Here is a 23830-nt window from a genome sequence, read left to right as displayed (position 1 = left end):
AAAACAGATTAGACCGAAGAGTTTATTAAAGAGATTTAGCTAAGTGTTTCATTGTCTTGAGCTAAGTCATCGTTTTGAGCAGACCCGCCCAGAAACCCTTTGTGGCTGATTCGCATATATTTAACTATGACTCGTTCTGAGGTCCATCAGCTGCTCATTTGAATATCGCACTCCAATCCCACTATTCCTAAATACTAAAAGTCAAGATTTGGCAAAAATAACTTAAGAAATACAACAAAAAATATAACAAGCATTGTTGTTGTTTTAACAAATTCAAAAGTGCAAATTGTATTTCATTGATTTCAAAACAAAAAAGGCTTTGCGATCATTAAAATAGGTTTTGTGGAAGTAGATACGCTTGTATGTAATTACCATTAAATAAAAATCTTTAAGACACAGCTAATTTTAAAAAATGTTTATACAAACAGTTTTTTTTATAATCGATAATAGAATAGAATTGAGTGACAATAAATAAATACTTAAGGCTGTGCTAAGAAAGTTTCTGAAGCAAGCCCCTACAATGTGCTACATGCCTTGCCTCTGGCCCCATTTTACCTTGCCCAGAGAAAAGGAAGCCGACTGGCTATTAAAGTTAATTGTTTTTAATGCATGTACGCTCTGATTAAAGACATTTTCAGCTTTGTAGCCAAAATAGAACAAAAAAAAGAAGCATATTTAACAACTGGAGTTTTTACAACCCATGTTTGCCATGGCCCGTACTGGCTAATCATTTCACACACATGCCCATGCAGTGGGCTGTTGGGCAATTGTGTCTGGCTGGCATTTGTTGTTGTCCGGTCGCTGATTGATGCACCATTGATGAGTGCCAGAGGCACGGGCAGTGCTGCCCTTTTACAGTCTAGCCACATGTTGTTGCTATCCACTGCTATGAAAAAGCAAATGAGCGACACTTTGAGCGTTGCATTTGATTAACACGTTGTGTAAACTGTTGGCCAGTTGATGCGCCAACGTCATTGAGTAACGATAGGGGAACAATGAGCAGCAGGGGGATAGCAGGCAAATGGGGGCATGTTGATGCCCCACTCTGTGGGTCACTGGGTTGCATTAACATTTAGCGAAACGCGATGCAGCTGCGGCCACACCAAAGTAGTTGTTGACTACCCAAGCACTTTGTGTGTTCCCGCCTGCGTATGAAAGTGTTTGTGTGTGTATGGGTGCGTGTGTGTGTGTGCGTTTATGTGCTGTCCTGACATTGACAAATAGTGTGCGAAATACAATGCAGGCGTACACGCACATAGCCTGGGGCGCCCCCACGCTTGTTGGCACCAAATGTGTTGCATACTTGCGGGCGCAAATTATTGCTGGAAAAGCAGCATCGCCAGTTGGCTAATTAACAAAGCACTTTGCAAGGCAACAGCAGCAACAGGAGCAACGGCAATGTGAAAACGCGAATCCAGCCCGTAGATGCAATAAGCAGCCGAAGCCTTTAGGGAACGCGGCGTCGCGGCTTAAACAAGTCTTCTGCCTGTTGCGGCTTGCTGCCGCTGCAACACCTACGCATTAATTAAATTTTATAGCATGTGTGTGGGTGTGGGTGTGTGTGTGTGTGCGTCTATGTGCGTTTGCGTGTGTGAAATATTAACACATGACACAGCAAGCGGCAAATTGCAAGCGCATCGCATAATTTGCAGCGAACCGCCGCCGGCGACGACAACGTTTAGGATTCGTCGTATGTAAAATGCGCCGGCTACCCGCTGACTGTCACCTGCCATCTGCCGCCTGCCGCCTGCCACCTGCCACCTGCCACCTGCCACCTGCCACCTGCCACCTGCCACCTGCCACCTGCCACCTGCCACCTGCCACATGTGGTTGCTTGGCAGCCTGAGTTGCTTACAGCTGCGTAACGGAATTTGCCAGGCAATGTGACCAAACTCTCTGTGGAGAGTAGTGTTCGGTGTTGCTACAAACACCGTTTAGTTTAATTCCACAAGTTTCGATGAAAAATATTTAAACTCTCTTATGCTTAATTATGCTTAATTCGTACACTATTTACTTTCCTATTTATTTGACCTTGAGATATATTCATATTCGAATCATATGCCAAACGAATCGCAAAGAAAACCAGAAACAAACTTCAAATTAAGCCAGAAAGTTGGCACGAACCGTGAACATAAGCAATAACGTTTTTTTGTTCTGTAGTGTTGTTAGGTTAGATCGAGCGCTGATAATGTGAGAGCGCAGTGTAGCTTTTCAGTAATTATCAATAAATTGATAATTGATACAGCAGTTCGAATATATCAAATTAATTATTATTAATTAATTATTACAACTCCAGATGTTCTTTTTTACATAACAAACCAAAATATATTTAGTTTTGCAAGTAAACATTGAATAATATTCGCTAAGGGCCACGCCTTGTTGAGTGAACTTTTAGGAACTAGGTGTGTTAGACTTTAAAGTGGCTTTGGTAATTTAATTTGTTTCTTTTCTCATCCCGAAATGATCATATTAACCAGTCGAATATTAATCCTTATTTAAGCCAGTTGCCAATTAGTTGACGCTAGAAGAGGAATAGAGAGTGCCCTCCTAGTGCAAAGGGTTCAGCACACGGACGGAACGGAAAATGTGACTCAAATTGGACAAAGAAGTCAAAGCTGCTGCTGCTGCAGCAGCAGTGAAAACAAATTAAAAGCAAAACGCTAAAAAACAAAAGAACGAAAATTTAACAATTTCGCAACTCTAATCTGCACAGCAATAAAACGAAAACGATACAAGGAAAACTCCGCGCCATCACAAAAACCGTCACGAAAATGCTCAGACAGCAAACTATGGGTATAGAGTGTTGCACGTATATATGTGTTGTGTATGTTGCGTGTGTGTGAGTGTATGTGTGTGTGTAGCTGTGAGCTTGCCCCCTTTGTTACCAACTATACGTTGCGTTTATTTAGAAAGTTATTTTCACGCCAGACGCCGCTCAGGCAAGTTCGTGTCTTGCCTTGTCCAAAAAAAAAAAAGTGGGAAAAAAATGTTAAAAAACAAAAAAGTAACTAAAAATAAGCGCTGGCAAATAAAAACATTGTTGCACATGTTTTGTGCCAGCAGGGTTCTCATTCCTATTCTCATATCGCGCACAGTAGAGAAAACAACATTGTTACCGACCTTGTTTCGTGTGCGTTGCTCGAAACAGTGGCAACACTGTCGCTCAGCTTGCAACTAATGCTTATGCCGCCATCAGAAGCATGCACAGACATTTATTAAGCATTCATTTAAGCAAGTAAGGCCCCTACTAGGCCGGGTAATATACGCAGCGTATGTTTTACAAATGTGGGCCATATTTATTTCATTTCATGATAACTTTTACTGCTACAAATCAAACAAAAATTATTGTTAAATATCGCCTTACTATGCGATTCTCATGTATTTAAGTAGAACTTACAGACTTTCATTGTTTACAATTATAAAGAACCTTAACAAGCTGCGTTGGTAATCTAATAAGCCCATTCTTGCTCAAGTTGACTTTTCCTTTCTCTGTCTTTCTCCCTCTCTCTCTCTTTCTCTCTCTACTATCCCTTCTTTAATCGTACTTAATCCAACCCACACTTTACTTCCTTGTGTATTTGAAAAAATTGCTCATCTTGCTGATAGATTTGCGCGTGTACGTCATTCGCTTAGTGCATAACTACATATGCAGAAAGATAATTCAATCTCTTCAGATGCTCAACGAATCGAAAAACAAATATAATACACATTTATCTTACAGGTGCATGTACTTATAAATATTGGTATATTCGCATTCAAGTTCTAAACAATGGCAAAACACATGTTTCCCTATTAACTTAATTGCATTAAATACATTTCTGTTGTCTTTTTTTCTTTATCTGCTGTGTTTATCATGCCATTGTCATGATATTCCATTTTCTTCACTTGCTGTGATAATAGATACAAAATTACAAGCACAATTTCAAAAATAAAACCTTGATGTACATTTTAGCAAGCTGTTCTTTTAAATAAATACTGTTGTTATATAAGAAGCAATTGTTTGTAGAAGAGTAGAGACGTGTGGGCTTTAGTGTTAAGATTTGTTTTCGCCCACACAAATCGTTAAATTCTATAACTAACACAGATCTAGAGAAGCCAAAATTTTGTTTGTTGGTTGAGCTAAACAAATATTTTAGTCACGCCCTCAAAAATTACAAATCAAAACAAGAAAATGCTGCACGCCAAAAATTAAATACACTTGCAGAAATGTGACACAGAAATTTTGTTATATGTAAGCTTTGTTTCCAAACGATTAGATCTATAAACATATAATAAATAAATCCGATTCGATACGGCTTATCAGATATGTTAGAAAAGCGAAACTTCTTAATAAATGTTTTTTATACAATAACTAAATTGGAAATTCTTTCCGATTCTCTTTACAGACCTATATGATGTTGTTGTTCCATGTTGATCAAACTCGTAAATGCCAGGCTTTGTCTGGCTATCTAATGAAAAGTGTTCGCTACGAGAACTTAATCTTCGATTGATCATTTCTAAGAAAGCTTTATATAGATATAGTGGTCCAATCCGGCTGATTTCGGCATCATATGAACTGTCTTCAACACAGTGACGGAGTATCAGTATCATGATAACTTTAATACTGAGTGGCTAGCTTGCAAAGAAACAGACTACATCGCCTCGTCTGTTGATACTGATCAAATATATAGTTATATAACGTATAAAGTCGGGTCATTCTATTATCTACAAGATTAATCACTTGATTAGAACGTTTACTAAGCGATGGCACCCTTAACACGAAGCTTAAAGTTCAAACCCCTGTAAGTATTCAATGTATGGGAAATTTAATATCTAACTCAAACAATTTGGTTTTTAAATTGAAGTTTCACTTCTTGTATGGAGCTGCCATGCCCACAAATTAGGCTTACGTTCCTCCTACAAGGTATACAACAGTCGGTAGCTTCTGTGTGCAACGTTTCCTGCTTGCTTTCTTTTCGCTTTAGCTTTATCGCCTGTGTTTATTTATACAATTAATTTTGACTATGCATTTGTTGTTAGCTGGCGCAGCCATTTGCTTTTGTGTTATTGTTATTATTGTTGTTGCCTTTTGTTATTATTATTTAGCCATCATTTGTTGCCAGTGTCCATCAATTGGTTATTTCTTTACTTTTGTTTATAAACAAAATTCGGCTGTACCTCATAAAAATCGCGCAAAAAGCCGAACAACAAATATTTATGAGCTTTTAGAATGGCCTGCTATCAATATGGGGGCGCTGAGAGCGGTCGGGGGAATGGCAGTGCCATTGGCATGCTGTCTTCAGTTTTTTCGTATATTTTTAGAGTCGAGCCGAAAGCAAATTATGCCAGCATAAATATATACACAAGTATTTGCATATACAGACCGGCATATACGATATAATTTAATTCAATGAAAATGAATTCAGTGTCAATTAATTGCAGGCGCATGTTGAGGATTTTCATGGCCCTGGACTGGAACCCAGATCCATGGACTGTGGACACTGGGACAAGGCGAAATGTATTATGATGCCCGCTGCCTGCTGTCTGCTGCCTGACGTTGTTATTGTTGTTTTTGCTCTACGTTGTTTGCTCTGTTGTTTTATTATGCGTAAGAGATTATAATGGAATTAATTACGTATACGCACAGGTGGAAACTCTGGACATTGGCACGCGCAATGTAGCTGGCCAAGCGAGCCAAAGCCACTTAATTAGTGAGCCAGTATGTGTGAGAGGTTTTTAAAAATGTGTTAATATGTGTGTGTGTGTGTGTGTGTACGAGTTTACGAGTGCTGTAACTGGTGCACGGGAATTACTGAGCCTGTGAGCTGCTGTTTGTTTATGTGTAATTGTCTGGCGGCTTTGCTGCTGCATTTCGACGCTTTATATACCCTTTCAATGGGCATCAAGCATTCGTCACGCACACTGTCATGCATTAAGGCACTTTACTGATTTACATCTGAGCTTAGCGTTGCGTAAACCCCATCAAATTGTCATCAACAATTGCATCAAACGTTACGGTTTGCATTAAGTCATAAACACTTCACAGCATATACAGCTAAGTATACATTTAGTGAGCTCTTAAATGATATAACGAATTAGAACTAGAATACTCAGAGCCCAGCACTTGAATTAACTTAGTCGGAACTTAAGTGAGAAAAATGTCTGTCAAGTTATTAGGTGAACTTAAAAATTTGTGCGTGGGCAATGTGACTGAAAAAATATAAATGTCAATTTTTTTTTAAATGTTACTCGTTGAGTAATTTTACAGACAAGTATGCATAACAAATATTTTTAGTATGCTTTATGAGAACTTTTCAAATAAATTTCACATTTGAAATATTTACAATGTGGATAAATTGCCTGGAAACGTTAATCCACAAATATGCAAAACGTGAGTTAAAGTTGTACAGAATGTAAAATTCTGTCAAATATGTAAGTTAAAAAGAATTTAAAACTAATAAATTTTATTGACTTAATACAATTAAGCTAACTTAAGGCCAAAAGCTCCAGCTATGACAGCCTGTTCCCCCAAACCGTGACTGTTCAGCTGTTGGGGGCCCTTCAGTTTCCTGTTGCAGCTGGTGTCAGTGTTGTAAATGACAGGATGATAGCCCTAAATAGTGTATTCATTGGTTAAGCATTTTGCAGCACTCTAATCCATTTCAATTCGAAATATTCCATTTTTTTTTTTTTCTTATTTTTTTTTTGTGCTGTTTGTTTTGGCCAGCATGACATTTAAATTTGCATAATTAATCAATTAATGCTACGTTTTTAGTGCGTCAGACGCGCTCTTTTTAGCCGGGTCAACCGAATTCGTCACGTGCATAAATTTTGCGCTTGTGATTTGCGATTGTCGTTTCAGTATTCATTTTGCCAACTTTTAAGCCGCGCACGTGCCTTGACGTGCCTATGCACGATATGAGCTTTAAATAAATACAGGCACACACATGCGCCTAGCGGTATTCATATATGTGTATGTAGGTATATATATATATATATATATATATATATATATATGCATGCATATAGTCGAGATTATGCCTTATATATGTATGTATGCGTATATAGGTGGGCATGTTTGTGGGTCTGCGTGTATACACATCGTATATTTGGTCTGACAATATTGGCAAATTAAATTTAAAATGCGTTTTGTTTGCCAAAGAGGGGACATGTCAATTATTTAGCGCTTACCGCTTTATTGCATTTCAATTTTGATTTAATACTTTTTATGTGAACTATTTAAATTATGGCACCATATCGCATCAGCACAGACGACGACGTGCCTGGCATTCACAAATGCAACCATTTAATATCTGAGTATAGTTCAATTTAATTAAGTTCCCACTATAAACAGAAGGCAGTTTTATATTGTTTTTATATTCTTGGAAAATTATCGAATACGTTTGGCATTTTATTTAGAATTCATATGAGTCATTATCTATTGTACAGTCGCATCGCAGATCGAAATAGCTGTTAAAAAATCGAATAAAAATTCAGTTTTTGATGGAAAAACTGTTTCGTCTTTCTAAGATATAAGCATGTTGGCACATATTTTGCCTATATTTTGGAAAATCGCCGTCTAATTAAAGCAGAATTTGTATAATATTGATAATAGTTAAGGACATTTTTACGTTTTCTAGAGAATTTACAAAATCAAGAGGTATTTTGCAGTGCTTGATTTAAGTCAAATGCGCATCGGTCAATATCTCATCTTATAAGATGATCTTGAAAAAAGTTGGTGGAAAATTGATTTTGCTTCATTTATTTTTGTAAATTTTTAGATATTTGTGAAACTCTCACTCTTTATTCTTTTATCGTTTTGACTTAATATTATCGAAATGGAATTAAAATTAAACACTATATATTATTATATATCTTATATTAATCCATATTTAAATTTTACAAAAATGGTGTGGTGTTGGATATTATGAAGCCTAATGGCTGGCAACTGAGATATCGTATAATCCCCAAATGAATGCAAAGATATTTAAACATGGAACAGCCAAAGACCAACATTTTAATTGTTTCTGTATTGAACAAGTTGAATAGCTTAAATTTACTTTACGATGTGCAGTTTTAGCTGATCTTAGCTATTAAATTTTTGATTATACTTTTCTTTGTGTTCTTTTGGGCTTTTGTCATTGTCAATTTAAGTTTGCAAATAGCTAAAAGCTCTCTGAATTTTCGCACTGATTCAATTATGCAGCTGTACTAGTTGACGTGCCACCAACAATAGTAACAACAACAAAAACAACAACAGAAGCCACAAGAACAACAACAGTAACGTGAGCCACCCATCTATCAAATTCCCAGCGACATTGAGCTGTCAATCCGGATTCTGGACTCATTTTCCATTTGAGTTTTCACACTTGTCCAAGATTCGTCATTAGGCTGAATCAGGCCATCTTTTGCCTAATGGATCAGCACAACACAGCACACACACACAAAACCATAAGCCCACACACACGCACGCACACACACACACACACACATATATACATTATCTACTGTCATTGTTTTCACCTGCCTCTGAAATCATCTGCATTTGATTTAAAATTTCGTTTTTGTTTTGGCTTTTCACTCGGTTTGTAACGTTTTCCCTCGCATTTCAATTGTTTTTGTTGCGATTCTCGAAAAAGAGAAAACATTTCGCTTGAATTAGTCTTATCTGCAAGTTGCTTTTCGCTTTTTGCTTTTCTCTGTCCATTTTTTCTTCAATCATAATACCCTGCAGTTTTAAAAGGTGTGTGGCGAGGGTATCAAATGGTGCAGCTTGAAACATCCTTTACAACATACTTATATATAATATATTTTTGATTTATCATATTTTTTACTGATTTTTGATTAATTCATATGGACAAATGACGCGTTTCTCTGAGATGTGAGTTTAAATGTAAATTTAAGTGCAGGCCAACGTATATAATCATTATGTATATCATCATAATCACAATAGAGAGGCAGTAGAACTAGGACCAGCCCTATCTATTGGAACACCCTAGGTCAGGAAGAGTTGCTCGACCTCCCTTCCCGACGAAGTCATGCAGAGTTCTTGCGTAAGAAGCCCTGATCTGTCTTTATAGCTCAGCTACACGTCTTAATGCACACACACAAATAATATTGCACCTTTAAGATAGCTTCCTCGACTACTGCAGAGTATTATGAAGTCGAGCAGTCCTGAAGCACGCACTCGTTGGCTTTTCTTTCCTCTCTTTTTCTTTACTTTGTTATGTTTTTTTTTTTCTATTTTGTTGACTTCTATTTATAACATAAAATAAATAATACGTGGGCTATTACGTCGTCCGCATATTGTACTGACCACATTTTACCAGTTTTTGTCGCTGTTGACATCTGGTCGGGGTTTTTGTTTCGTTTGCGCTTGATATTTTTATTGTTATTGTTATGGCTTTGAGGAATCGCATTATATTTGTCGTTTCTGACACAAGCCAATCGACTAGATATCTAATTGCAGCAGAGGCATTACAGTTTCCCCGTTTTTCCGCAAATACCATTACGAAATATAAAAACAAAAACTAAATGATGGAATTGTATACCACGGAAGAAAACAATTCATCAGACGTTCTAGAGGCCATGAGAACTGCATAGAAAGGTGATAAGTAAGCGAGGCAAATACCGAGTGGAAACAGATTAATAAGAGGGAGCGAACGCAGGGGTAAAGCAGAGAGAGCATGTAAGTGAAATTATAGAAGTGAGATGGAAAATAATATTACAGGAAAAAAGGAAGAGAGAGGCAGGAAAAAGGAGAGAGAGAAAGAGAGAGAGAGAGAGAAAAAGAGAGAAAGAGAGAGAGAGAGAGACAGAGCATTACTTGATTTTATGAGATTCGCGTAGAGGGGCGATACACGTTTAAAAGATAAAATCAAGTACCATTGTCGATATAACTTTTGGTGTCACAATGAATCTTATTTTTAAACAATGCAGCAATGAATTGAAGATTTGACTTATATTTGCACACGGAACATCAAAATATTATTAGATCAAATAGTCGCAGCGGAAACTCAAGCCAATTTATGTCTGTTTTGACTTTTACATGAACTTGTTGTCAAAGTATCGCCCAACAATTTTTGCTTATTGTTTTTTGACAACTTTTCGCAAATTGGTTTGTCTTCTCTTTCGTTTTCAACTATGAACTTTTTCTCACTTTTGGTTGGCATCCCCGAACAATTAATGGACCATGTATAAACTCAGCAGTTAACTGTCACGGCCGATGTTCGATTAAAATGCAATATAAAAAAGATTGCACACAGGCGATGTGAGCTTCAATTTGTACAACAAGAACAACCAATTGCAACAGCAACAACAACAACAACAACGATAACAACAAGAACATCAAAAACAACAACTGAAGCTAATTGCTATAAAGGTCCGTGTTCAGGTTCATGTTCTGCATAAAAGCTATTTTCTGCCAATTATACCTAAGGAATATACATATGTTATATGCATTTGACTTTTAGCCCAATCATTTAATGCAAAAAGTAACTTGGTAAAGGTAACTTTCAAAAATGTTAAATAAATTTTAAGCTACGCAAAGGCAATTAGATGCAACATATGTCACGAGTATGTTGAATTAAATGCTTTACTTAGAAAAGTGCTCAGGCTTTAGAAAAGTGTACTCCTTTGTGGAGCTTGTAAATGAAATATTAAAAAAATCTTTAAGACTGTCTTTTTATGAGTATGCTCCAAAGAAAGGATGCAAACGTAAACATGATGATAACAACTTTTATAACAGGGTATACTGCTCGTATTCTGCTAACAGGGTATTCTCTTCCCCGCATAAACCTCACCGCTTGGAGGCAGGAATTCCAAACAGAAAGCAAAACTGGTTGATGCAAATAAAATGGTTTATTGTATGTTTGAAAATATGACGAGATTTGCCAATTTATCCGCATAAATATATTAAATTGAAAGATTAAACGAAGTTTCTAGATGTATAAAAGGTTTATAAATCAAACCCAAACACTAGACTTGGGCTCGAAACGTACCTCTGAAAACTTTTGTTGTATTTGCAGACATGATACAATATAAAGAAATACCTCTGTATCCTCTATTTCTTAATTGTAAGTCATATCTTGTTAAGATTTCGTAAAAACTATCTTTTAGTTGCTCAGATTCTATTATGTTCTACAATAATTATATTAATAAGAAAAGCTAAACGCAAGCATTTCCATAATTCCGGGTATTCTGTAGTCATGCACTCAGTTTTGCAGTGGCAGTTTTCTTATTTGTTCCATTAAAATTTACATAGCATAGAATTCAATTTCGTGGTTCATTTCATTTCCATTTGCGGTGAATATAAATCTAATTCTTTTGTGGAGCGCCACTTGAGTTTGGATCGAACTTATCTGATACAAAGGCATTTGTATTTTATTGCAATTGCATTTTCCTCTAACGAGCATTTTACAAAATATTTCGAAAAGAAAGGCTAAAGAAAATGGACTGAACAGAACAGAAACGAATCGAAAAATCGTATACAAATACGGGCCAAAAATATTCATTTGGTCTTTTAAGATGGCATTTGGTGACGTGCGGAGATCGGCGAACGTCGCGCATAAAAATCTATTTTGATTCAAGGTCCCGTCATCAGTTTTTGTTATAGTTGTACAAATTGTTGAAATTGAGCAAAGAAAAATAAAAAGGGAAATTGACAACATAAACAAGAAGACTCAAACAAATTGTTATAAAAAGTTATGACAATAAAACTGAAAAATTGACTCGATGGAATTTGTCAAAATACTCGAAGCACGTTCTATATAGCAACACTGCTTATATTTTCTTATTGTACAACACTGTTTTTAAATTAAAAGAGGAATGCAGAGAAGACGGGAATAGACTAGATGCTCGAAACATTTCCTAAAGCAACTCAGCTTTATTAATTACCTATACAAAACTGTTCTGAAATAAAAAAGAAGTATGCGATAAAAATGGGCATAGCCTAATGCTCGAAACACTTTCTAAAGCAACTCTGCTATATTAATTCATTGTGTAACACTATTCCTGAAAGAATGGGCAAATAAAGAACAAGATGGGCTTAGTCGACATGCTCGAAACACTCCCATAGCAACTCTGTTATAACTACAAATTGTGCAACTGTCTTCTTTAATAAATAAGAAAAATGAGAACATAAAAGGCAACGCACACCCGAAAATGTAGAGCGACAACAATTGATTATATGTTGCACAAAATGACAACACCAGCCACATTATTGTTCAATTATTCAATTGCACAATGATATTCAAGTATGTAGTTGTGACTATGTCTATTTATTAAATGCGGGATGAGCTGTCGTTTGTTGTTTCCTTGGCTTACTCAATCTTTATAAGCGCTTCGACTGCCCCTCAGCCGGCACATCTAAGGTCGAAGAAATTGAAAGCATTTGCGTAATTTGAGTTCAAAATGAAAGCGTTTGTGTTTTGGGCATTCAGTGCAGAGTATAATGCTCAAGCATTGCGGCAATTCACATACACAAATATACATCAATACACCTATTTGATACACACATATGTGCGTGGCTCTTGTGAGTTGCGTATACGCCATGGCCGCCAATATAATGTTTTTTGATAGTATACATATATATTATAAATGTTATTCATAGCAGATTATGTAAGAACCAGATTTCTTAAGCCCAGCTGCGCTGTCCGGTGCTGCAAGCTCAAAAACAAATTGGTCAGTAGTTCGGTTCGCGGTTCGAAACAACTGCCTGCCTTTAGGTTCGGTTCGTGAATAAAATGTTCTTTATACATAAGCTGCTTGATTTGATTTATGTTCATCTCTTTTATATTATATTAAAATATGAGCTAATTTCTCTAAACGCTTTTGCACCCTGTTTTAAAGAATATCCGACATTTAATAGAGAGTCGATCTGTATTGGATTAGTAAGCTCCTGCATTGATGGACGTCACTATTATTGGTTTCGTTTGGAGAAGTGAGTTTCTGGACAAAGATTTATAAATTTATATTTATATATTCTTTGAAACTCAGTGAGAATGATAGGAATACGTTATCTGTAGGTATTGCATTCTTAGCTATTGAATTACGGTCTACCTTCCAACGGCACAAAGTGAGCACCTTTTGGAGCTCAGAAATATCCTATACCAAATACTTTACGAGTCACGCAATACACCCAAGAAATTTGGCGTGCAAGCATCGAAAACTCCAAAAAAAAAAAAAAAAAAAAAAACAAAAGAATTAATTGAAAAATCAAACCAAATTCCAAAATCTAAATTTAGATAATATCTGTTTCACTCTCGAATGCTGGCTGATGGCTGGGGGCATACGAAATGTGCCCAAAAAATTGTCACCGTTTTGCCTGGCAATGTAAATGTACAATATCAATTGGAATGAAACGCGCTGCGAAGCGCACAGTGTGTGCGATTCCTTGGCATTATTTTAATCTGCTATCGCCGCATCGCATATGTCCGTATAACCATCAGATCTTACGGGCTCTAAGCGGCGGGGCGGGCGGAGGTTGAGCATTTCAAATTCGGCTATGCAAATGTAGCGGAAATACCAAAATAATGCCAGATCGGCTGCGCTTCATGTATAAGTGTATGAGGAGTACGAGTACATATGCTATACATATACTCTATGCATATACACAAGCACAGAGTACAAGTTCGGCTGCTCTTAACTGCCCGTCAAGTGTGTCACTTGAAAGACAACGGACAGCAAGACACACCTGCGTTTTGTGGATACCTATGCCTGTATAAGTATATGCGTGTGTTTATAATATAGATTTGTATATACTTTTACCCTTTGGCTGTCTCAGCGCTTGACTTCAGCTTTAAGCGCTCAGTAATGTTGAGCATTATAAATAAATCAATTCAGAAACACTTAATTATGCATAGAACATGTCATTACCTTGAAATATGTTTCTCGTTGCTCCCAAAAGATTTATCATACAGTTTTGGCACACATATATGCATATATGTATATATATATACATACATATATTGTAGCACAACACAATTAACTATATATTTATGTACTTAGTCATTACAACAACTCGCAACAGAACTTTAACATGTATCTTTTAACTTTTCTAATTTACGCTGAAAATATGTGACATAAAAAATATATATATATATGTATAAAATATAAATATATTTCAGAAAATGCACATTAATTTGGCACAAGTTTTAGGCACCAACGCGTTAAATGAAAGAATGGCAAAGAATTTAAATGAAACTATTCACACGGTGGGGCGTTAATATATACAGTAAAATCATATAAAAAGTGTATAAAAAAAAATATAATCAAAATGTGTAAAACAAAATTAAATAAAATTAAAGTGTCAACACTTGCGCTTAATACTACCCAAAAAAAAAAAAAACGAAAATATAAAAAATAAAACGTTTGCCATAAAGCGATAATAAAAATAACGCAAAAACCTACCAATCAAAAAACATATAAAGTATTAAATGGTAGCACATCAAAAGTTTATATATGTGAAAAGTACAAGCAAAGCTAAACGAAATATTATTGTATTCAAATTTGAAATTGTTAGTTAAATAAAATATAAAAAAAGAAACAATGGCTAACTGCGGCACGCCGAAGCTTAAATACCCTTGTGGACATAAGGCGCACGTTTATGCAGATGTGTGAGGAGAATTCTAAGGCTCGCATTGCTGGGTTAAGATATCTCAAAATGCAAAACATTTTCCCAAAGACAAACTCACATTTAAGTTATCTTGAAAACAAAATCTCTGTTTAAACATCAACTAAGTTTGCGACCGATTGTTCCTATGGCAACTACTTTTATGATATAGTGATCCGATCTGGCTGAATAAGAGACGAGCATTCATGACAACATTTTAAAACTATCTTGTGGAAGGTATAAAAATAATTAGAAAATTAATAATAAAATAAAAAACTGAGAAATATAACAATTTATTTAAACAATATAGAAATCAGGAAAATCAGATCTAAAAATAAAATGAAAATATTTGACATAGATGTCGAAAATTTCGAGGGTATTTAAAACAACAATTAGAAAACTAATAATTTTATCAATTTATCAATTATATGTAAGCATTTATGAAAACAATATCAGAATCAAAAAAAAAGTATTTTAAATACATTTTGAAAATTTCGAATGCAGAAAAAGATTTTCAAAAATAACGATAAATATTAGAAAATTAATAAATAAGCAATTATTAAAAGAATATTAAAATCAGAAAAAACCGAAAACCGAAAACCAACAAGAGGTTCTAGTGGGAGCTCTCGATTAGGGGATACCCTGAACCCTCTTCTTCCAACATCAAATGCATATATATATATAATCTACATTAGAAGCTATATGTCAAGTTTGGTGACTCTAGCTCTTATTTACCAAAATTACCCAAAAAACAGGAAATCGATATCGATTTTTATCGACTGCTTGAAACGACGTAAGTTATCGATTATCTTAAACAAACTCGATCTGCGAAGGCACTAGGAGCACCTACACCTGAATTTAAAGTCTCTAGCTCTTATAGGTTCTGAGATCCTTGCGTTAATACATACGGACGGACGGACGGACGGACGAACAGACGGACAGACAGACGGACATGGCTAGATCGACTCGGCTATTGATGCTGATCAAGTATATATATACTTATACCCATTTTTAATGTGTTCAGGGTATAAAAAGTTTGAAATTAGTTTACATCAATTTCGAAAAATGTGCAATTTTTTATGCAACAAAATATATATTCATATATAACTTATTCACCAAACATAAATATATAGATATTGAATTTTTTTAAATACCGTAAATAAACAAAATGAAATTAATGTATGTGTATAAAAGCCGCCAAAGTGAGTTTATTCAATTATTATTATATTTATTTATATTTGCCAATGGACTGCTGCCAACGAAAATCAAATGTGAAACGATCGTTTATTATTAAACATATTGAAGATATTCAGCATTCACACAATATTCAGCACCCACGCAGCACGCGGCTTAAACAAAAACAAAAACAAAGCACAAAACACAAAAAAAAAAAACAAAAAAATTTAACAAAAACTCGTAACATAAAACAAAATGATGAAGAGGAAGCAGTTTGAAGAGCACCACGAATTCCGTCGCAGCGCACGTGAAGATCAACGCCAGAGCATCGCGATGAGACTGACTAACACAGCGCAGATCGAATGCCGCCACGCAACAGGCACAAGTCCCGCCAGCGACGGGCTGGTCTTTGGGTTTACAGCTGTGGGGGATGAGGGGCTCGTTATGGCTGCGCACATGGGGCGGGGGTTTGGTGCTGCTTAGCAGGGGTAGGCTGGGCGGACAGTGAGCGCGTGGGCAGCTGCCATTTAACGACTTGATAAATGAATGAAACGCGTCGTACTCGATTTGCGCCAATTGTAGAGAGTGATAAAGACAGAGCGAAACGGAGAAAGAGAGAGAAGGATGAAAAGAACAAAAACGCATAGAAATGCGCAAAAGCTCTTACAGGTGTCAGTGCAAGGGCTGCTTAAATAAAGCTCAAGCATTAAAAGCTGTCACACAGCTCCTACTAACAGGTGCCTGCCTGCCAAAAGCTCAAAGCTGCAAGTTGCGTTTGCTTAAACGACAATCGCACCAGAGCTTTCAACGACATGTGCCTGGAAAATGTGAAAAGCTAAAGCGAGAGCTGGTCAAGCAAAGCACACAAACTGCCCAGCCAGGGCGCAGAGCTGCTTTCAAAAAGCTCACACTTCGGCAAGGGTTGCTGGCAAAGCTGTTGTTGACTTAATCGTTAACTTGGTAAAAAGCGCAAAGCTGAAACAGCTTCTGTTGCCAAAATTTATTACTCTTTCTGATTGTACTAACGTGGAAGTTCAAATTCTTCCTTCTAATTTAAATGATTGTGTCTTTAGTGACATTCAGGCTTTTGACTGGTCATCGCCTTTTGGCGTATCGCCATCTTTTGGCTTATCTCCACTTTTCGGCTTGTCCCCGGCCCCCTTTGGTGGCGTGGCACCTGCTGGTGCTGCTGCAGCTGGTGGTGCTGCAGCTGGTGGTGCTGCAGCAGCTGGTGGTGCTGCAGTTGGTGGCTTATCCGATTTTTTAGCACCACCTTCCCCTGCTGCCGGCTTATTATTCTTTTCAGCATCCTTTTTACCATCACCTGCTGGCTTAGCGCCTTTTTGAACATCACCGGCCGCTTTTGGCTTACCCTCTTTGGTTGGCTTCTCTTTGACTTTCTTGGCGTCCTGCTTCTGCTTTGCTTCCAGCTGGGCAGCCATAAGTGCTGCATCACCGACGGGCACATCGTTGATCTCCTCAGGTGGCGTACGCTTGGGCTTGCCAAAGCAAACCTCCGAGATGCGTTTATGGTCGAGCATATAGCCGGAGACGCCGCGTATTTTGGGTTCCATATTTTTTGAATATATATCGGCGACAAGCTCTTCCATACCTACTTCGCGATCGGCGAGCACCTTTTTGGATACCCCATCGATCTCTTTGCGGACCGCAGTATCGATTTTCTTCAGTTCCTCCTCATCGGCCAAGCATAGTGCAATTATTTGCTTTCGGAAACTTTCGATAGGATCCCGTTCCGAGCGCACCTTTTTGATCTCATCACGCGAACGATATGACGTGCCCGGATCAGACATAGAGTGTCCCTCGAAGCGGTACGTGTACATCTCCAGAACAATGGGACCATGTTTCTGCACATAATCAATGGCAAATTGTGTAGCACTGCGCACGGCCAGCACCTGGTTGCCATCGACCCAGAGGCCGGGTATATATTGCCCACGCATATAGAAATCTGTTAGGGCCGCATGCCGTTCCATGTGAGTGCCCATGCCATAGTGATTATTCTCACAGACGAAGATGCAGGGCAGGCACCACAGCTTGGCCATGTTGAACGCCTCATGCACTTGACCTTGATTGGCCGCACCGTCGCCATAGCATGTTATACAAACGCCGCCATCGCCACGAAAGCGATGAGCCAGCCCAATGCCAGCGCCCAGCGGCACCTGGGCGCCAACAATGCCATTGCCGCCATAGAAATTATCGCTATACATATGCATAGAGCCACCCTTGCCGCGACTGCAACCGCCCTTAACGCCGACAAGTTCACCAATTAGGCCCAATGATGGAACGCCCATCAGATGGGACCAGCCATGGGCACGATATGCTGTAATAACGCTATCCTTTTTACGAAGTACGGCACACATGCCGACGGCAATGGCCTCCTGGCCAATATATAAATGACAGAAGCCGCGTATGTGCTTCGCCTTGTACAAGTTGCCAGAGGTGACCTCAATGCGACGTACCTCCACCATTTGCTTGTACATTTTCAATGCATCTTCACGCGACAGTTCAACATCCGTCGGTGGGCCCTTATCCAGCTCATAGCACTTGAAAGTCTAAGTAGAAGAATCCAGCTCAATGGATGAACATGTTTTTGACCAAATATGCAACTTACGTTCTCCAGCGTCAGCGTTGAGCAGCCCGAACTTAAATGACGCTGCGGCCGCCAAATAAATCGCGTCTTACGCTTACCCCCCCATAAATTATAGAGTAACTGAAATTGCATATAACATTGACGGCCCTTGGCCGTTCGTTTAGCTGCTGACATCATTTCTCTAGCTAGTTTTAACGGTTCGAGCAACAGCTTCTTCTTAGGCCCGTAGGTCGCCTCTTGGCCTACCCCCTATCAATTTACAACTATTGCTTATGTATCTTCGAAAGATTTAAGAAATTACGAATTTTAGTATAATTTTAAAATACCGCCGCATTGGAAAATATAACAGAATTTCTAAATAAAAATGCCAAAAAAAAAAATAAATAAAACAATAAACAGGCTCATGAAACATTTGAGTTAAAGATTGATATTTCAATGTGATCTGCGTTTATAATAAACATATTTTGGTTTTTCTTTTCCTGTCCCAATTGCAGCATTTGTGTTGATAAAACATATAACATATTAAGATAACAGGTTAATGGTCCAAATCAATATAACTAAACCCTTTTTATCTCTCTGTCTAAAGCTATCACTTCTTCAATTTATGCTCTATCGCCTACCAAGTCTAACAAGTAAGAGGTTCTAGTCGGCAGCTGCCGAATACTAGGAACTACACTGAACCCTCCCTTTCAAACACCAAATGCAGTTCGCGCAACGCGTTCGTTTGAAGTAATAAAGATAAATCTACTCAGTAGACACACAAATAATTGAGTATTATTGAGAAAAAATAAATAAAAATAGCAACATAGAAAACAATCGCAATCGCAATGCTATTAATAGAATTGGAAGTAGAAGCGCATGAAGATGGCGATAGGTATAAAATGAAAGATACTTGATATATATATAATATTCTAGAAGCTCTACATAATACCCTTTTTTACCATTTTCAATGGGTTCAGGGTATAGAAATATTTTAATCTTAGCGCAGCACACCCAAAGATAACCCTTACCTAGGCCCTTTTTAAATATTCAAATATACCTAATATGCATTCAGGAGGATATTTCGAAATATAATCCATGTGCATTTTATGTATATTGATTTATGTTCTTGATCGCAATAACAAAAACTAAGCATTGAAATTATTTGGAAAACACTTGTTAAACATTCCTCGTTTTACTCGAAACATAGATTTGTCAGATATGGCCCATATGGGCTACTACAGTTTATAAGTCAATGAGGAGCAGTCCCACGTTTAGTTTTCAAGAACAATTTTTTTTAATACAAGCTCTATAACATCCATCTATATTTTGTAAAGCTTTTTTGATAATCGGACAACTATTTCATTAAGGTATTATAGAAAAAATTGCATAAAATTGAAGCGTTTTTTTTTTGTTTTCATTGATAGCCCATTACAAGTCTGATAAGTCTAACTTTAACTTTAAATACAAATCAAAGTCAAACTGTAATATTATAAGGATCTCATAGTAACAATAGGAAGAAAATTAAGCTATTGAATGTGAAACAATTAAAACAACTACGTATTAGATTTAATACGGCACTGCCTAAGATCTGCCAACAAAAATGGTAAACCGGGTTCGCTAGTAAAGACTATATATATTTTGCTCCATATATTCTTTTCATAAGCTGCGTTTTTCAATTGCCCAAATAGTTCATAAAATTTCACAACCTGTTTACGTATGTATTTACTTTATATTTCAACAATTTACACCTCGCTTTAACCATATTGAACACGTTCATATAATATCCGTTGCTGTTGCCACTGGCCCAGGTTGAGTGATTGACTTTGGGTCTAAAGTGTGTGTTTCTTGGGGGGGTAGGGCAGGGTGTGCATAATTCGTGGTTAGCTACCTTGTGTCTTTGTATCTGTATGTCTTTGTATTTGTCTGTATTTGTGTGTGCTTGTGTGTGTCTGTGTGGGTAAATTTTATGTCTAAACGAAAAACTATTATTCATTCACAATTGCACGCGTTCAAATCGCGTAGTATACGCATTTTATCTACTCGAAAAACAAAATGTTCTAACATCAACTTTGGGCTTAAGATCTAGAGATTTCGCTTGTTATGCATGCGTGTGTGTAGGTCTGGCTCGTGTGTGTCTGTGTGTGTGTGTGTGTATATATGTGTGTGTGCATGGGTATATGTATCTTATAGAATCGTTGCATTTAAACTGTTTAATGATTGACACCCTTCCGCTCCTGGATGTGATCAATATTGTAGCCATTGGTGCCGCGCAGTTTGGGCTCCAAGCAATTGGAGTAGACATCGGTCCACAAATGGCTAAGAGCCAGCTCAGTACCGCCCTTGGCTAGGGCGGTAGCTTCATCCACTTCCTTGCGCACTTTCAGATCAATGGCCTGCACAATAATTTGCAATTAGAAAAAAACGTTGCTTTTCGAAATCTTGGCAGCACCGACCTTAACTTCATCGGTGGTAATAAGACCCAGCTCGATGCACAGCTCCTTGAAGGAGGTGATTGGATCACGCTTTTGGCGCACCTCCTGGATTTCCTCGCGCGTACGATACGATGTGCCGGGATCGGACATGGAATGTCCCGAATACCGATAGGTATTCGTCTCCATAACAAGTGGGCCTTGTTCGTTTACATACTTGATAGCAAACTCGGTGGCGCTGCGCACGGCCAGCACATCCATGCCGTCCACCCAAATGCCGGGCAGGGCATCGCCGCGCGTATAGTAGTCCGTATTGCATGAGGCGCGTTCAGAGCTGGTGCCCATGCCTGTCGCAAAATTAGTGTCGCGGATTAGATACAGATATATCTATATGCTGAAATGTGCCAATTTACGAACCATAATTGTTGTTCTCGCAGACAAAGATGACGGGTAGCTTCCACAGATAGGCCATGTTGTAGGCCTCAAAGACCTGGCCCTGATTGGCAGCACCATCACCATAAAGGGCGAGGCACATGCCGCCGTTCCCCTTGTATTTGCAGGCAAGAGCGACGCCGGTGCCAAGCGGCACTTGGGCGCCAACAATACCGTTGCCGCCAAAGAAATTTGGCGAGTACATGTGCATGGAACCGCCTTTGCCGCGCGCACAACCGCTCTGTACACCTGTCAGCTCGCCAAGCACACCCAAAGGTGGCACGCCCATCAAATAGGTCCAGCCGTGCACACGATATGCCGATATAATATTGTCAACATCCCGCATAGCTGCCTTCATGCCAACGGCGCAGGCCTCCTGACCCGAATACAGATGACAGAAACCGCGAATGATCTTCTCCTTGTACAGATTGCCTGCGGCCGTCTCGATGCGTCTGATTGTCTGCATCTGTGTGTAGTATTTGAGCGCCTCATCCTTTGTAAGCTTCACTGTGGTCTCGGGTCCCTCCTCCAAGCGATGTAGTTTGAAGGGCTATTCCAATTAGACGCACACGGCAGCGACAGAGAAAGGTATACAAAGAGTGTGCGAGTGAGTGAGAAAATGTCTAAATAAATGTGCGCGGAAGAGAGACAGGTGCCCAATGTTTTCCATGCAAGTGTTGCCATTTTTTATAAATCAGGTATTTTTCAGTATAATAATAATAATACTATGTGTTCATACAACATTGTTTGAAGCTCTTTCTATTAATTTGATCTCGCTCTGATTTGAATTCAATTTGTTCTTTCAGAAAACTTGTGCGAGAGAAATGCAGCGCTCTTTTTGCATAACCCGTCGATCAATTTAAAGCGTTGGAGAGCGCAGGGCTGCTGCTGCCGCTGCTGCTGCATGCTGATAAGAAAGTGCGTGTAGCTGCCGCTGCCGACGTCGGTCACGCGCTGCTTGTAAGACAGTGTCAGTTAGTGACCTTGGGGCCGGCAATTCTGCTAATCGACGACCAAAACGCGAAAATGCAACTCTGTGCAATCAGGTCATACAAAAATGAACGGACGGACGGACGCACGCATGCAAACACACACACACACAGACGCATTATGTAATCACTAGCGTTTTTTCTTTTAGCTAGAACGGATTAGTTGTTGGTGTATCTCTTTATGTACTTACTCGATTCACCTGCACGGTCGCTTCCGTGGCATAATTGTTGGTCTTTGCGACACCGGACTGTGCTGCATTCTGGAATAAACCGAAAAATGACGATGAATAACTGCGTCTGCTGTCAAATCTTAGATGATTTTTAAGTTGTTGCTGCTGCGTTGTCCAGTGGTTGTTGTACTTGTTGTTGCGGTTGATGCTGTAGTTGTTGCTATTGTTGCTGCTGCTGTTGGCTTGCTTTGTATGTTGTTGTTGGTTTGTATTGGTGACAGTGACAAGAGTTTTGTTAGTGACAGCAACGGCTGCTTTACAGTTACGTACTTTTTGCAATTGTTTTACAATAATTGGCAATTCACTAACGCGCGACAACGTACGCAACATTTCGACGGCTTTCGGCTTGGACTATTCTCTCTCGTTCGCGTAACAGCTGCTGGCCAATGGCCACAAAAAATACGCAATTTTCAACGTCAAATGTTACTAAATAAGCCATATTACATAAAATATACTGCAAAAAGTACCAAATAAATCGATAGCGATATATTCAAAAAGTATGGTCACAATACGAATTTCATTCAGCGATATACTCAAAAGATATGGTCACACTACATTTGCACATGTACGAATTTCTTGCCAATGATTTATCAAATTTGTTGATCAATATTAACAAAACAATAAACTCCAAAATGATAATGTGTTTACTTTTAAATTCATAGCTTGCATGCTCTTCACTTGAACAGATATCAATTTCTTCTTGTTGCTGCATGTTGAATTATATTTTATAACCCTCCGTAAATAAAAGACTTTCATGGTTTTCAAGAAGTACTTTTATTTCACATTAAAGATTCCATTTGGTTTTTGTTTTTCTTCACATGTCTTCTTACTCGTATATACTTTTATATGTTCCATTTCTCCACCGTTTTCATATAATTTACTAATTCTTACAAAAAACTTATGCAATCCTCATTTCATGCACAATAAAATTCAATAGAGCCTGTCGAAGAACGCGATACTTATAGAAATGAATACACATGTAAATAATATATAGTATAAAGCAACTATAGGAAATTAAAGTTACAAACTAAGTTTTAAGCTTGTTCTTCGTGTCTTTTGTGTTTGTTTGTTTGTTTGTTTGCTTTTTTAAAAGGAAGCGGCAGCTCGATTCTTTGAGTTTGCGAGTTGAATAAAAGAGAATTGAACGCTACTAAAATCAGTTTACCGTTATGCAACGGTAAAGTCAATGATACTAGAACTGAAAATGAAAATTATAACAAATTCGAATCTTTCTCTAAACTCGGCAGATATTTATCTAGCCTAGCCTTACAATACAAATCATTTGAATTTCTCTTGATTTTCCCATTCATTTCATATCAATTTGTTCTTTTTTTTCTGTTTCCATTGAAGTTATACATCAAAGTTTTTTTTTTTGTTTTTTTTTTTAATGCTTT

At 37.9% G+C, this 23830-nt stretch overlaps 3 protein-coding genes across 3 annotated transcripts in view; all 3 read right to left on the bottom strand.

Annotated features, from left to right (window-relative positions):
• The window catches only part of Proc-R (Proctolin receptor), a 30529-nt gene extending 13907 nt beyond the window's left edge, over nucleotides 1-16622 (bottom strand). The window contains exon 1 of the mRNA XM_070211371.1: nucleotides 15745-16622. The gene's annotated coding sequence lies outside the window, so the exon portion shown is untranslated. The remainder of the gene's footprint in view (nucleotides 1-15744) is intronic.
• Nucleotides 16623-16718: 96 nt separating this feature from the next.
• LOC6631721 (pyruvate dehydrogenase E1 component subunit alpha, mitochondrial) lies at nucleotides 16719-18744 on the bottom strand. The gene is made up of 2 exons (XM_002055127.4): nucleotides 18396-18744; nucleotides 16719-18336 (listed from the first exon to the last, which is right to left on the bottom strand). The coding sequence occupies exons 1-2, from the start codon at nucleotides 18549-18551 to the stop codon at nucleotides 16846-16848; spliced, it is 1647 nt and encodes a 548-aa protein (XP_002055163.1). The 5' UTR covers nucleotides 18552-18744; the 3' UTR covers nucleotides 16719-16845.
• A 1321-nt stretch (nucleotides 18745-20065) lies between these two features.
• On the bottom strand, nucleotides 20066-22848 carry Pdha (Pyruvate dehydrogenase E1 alpha subunit). The gene is made up of 5 exons (XM_002055128.4): nucleotides 22707-22848; nucleotides 22398-22466; nucleotides 21203-21767; nucleotides 20810-21132; nucleotides 20066-20749 (listed from the first exon to the last, which is right to left on the bottom strand). The coding sequence occupies exons 1-5, from the start codon at nucleotides 22764-22766 to the stop codon at nucleotides 20567-20569; spliced, it is 1200 nt and encodes a 399-aa protein (XP_002055164.1). The 5' UTR covers nucleotides 22767-22848; the 3' UTR covers nucleotides 20066-20566.
• Between the last annotated feature and the right edge of the window lie 982 nt (nucleotides 22849-23830).

Source organism: Drosophila virilis, chromosome X (assembly GCF_030788295.1).
Source record: "Drosophila virilis strain 15010-1051.87 chromosome X, Dvir_AGI_RSII-ME, whole genome shotgun sequence".
In the NCBI taxonomy this organism is placed as follows: Eukaryota; Metazoa; Arthropoda; class Insecta; order Diptera; family Drosophilidae; genus Drosophila; species Drosophila virilis.
The sequence above is the reverse complement of the archived record's forward strand: the minus strand, read 5'-3'. Positions and strand labels throughout refer to the sequence as shown.

Excerpts from the sequence above, each read along its gene's own strand:
- LOC6631721 (XM_002055127.4), bottom strand. The coding sequence starts at position 18,551 with ATGATGTCAGCAGCTAAACGAACGGCCAAGGGCCGTCAATGTTATATG. Across the intron at positions 18,337-18,395 it reads CAACGCTGACGCTGGAGAAC|ACTTTCAAGTGCTATGAGCT; the intron begins GTAAGTTGCATA and ends TCTTCTACTTAG.
- Pdha (XM_002055128.4), bottom strand. The coding sequence starts at position 22,766 with ATGTTGCGTACGTTGTCGCGCGTTAGTGAATTGCCAATTATTGTAAAA. Across the intron at positions 21,133-21,202 it reads CTGCGAGAACAACAATTATG|GCATGGGCACCAGCTCTGAA; the intron begins GTTCGTAAATTG and ends ATTTTGCGACAG. Across the intron at positions 20,750-20,809 it reads TTACCACCGATGAAGTTAAG|GCCATTGATCTGAAAGTGCG; the intron begins GTCGGTGCTGCC and ends ATTATTGTGCAG.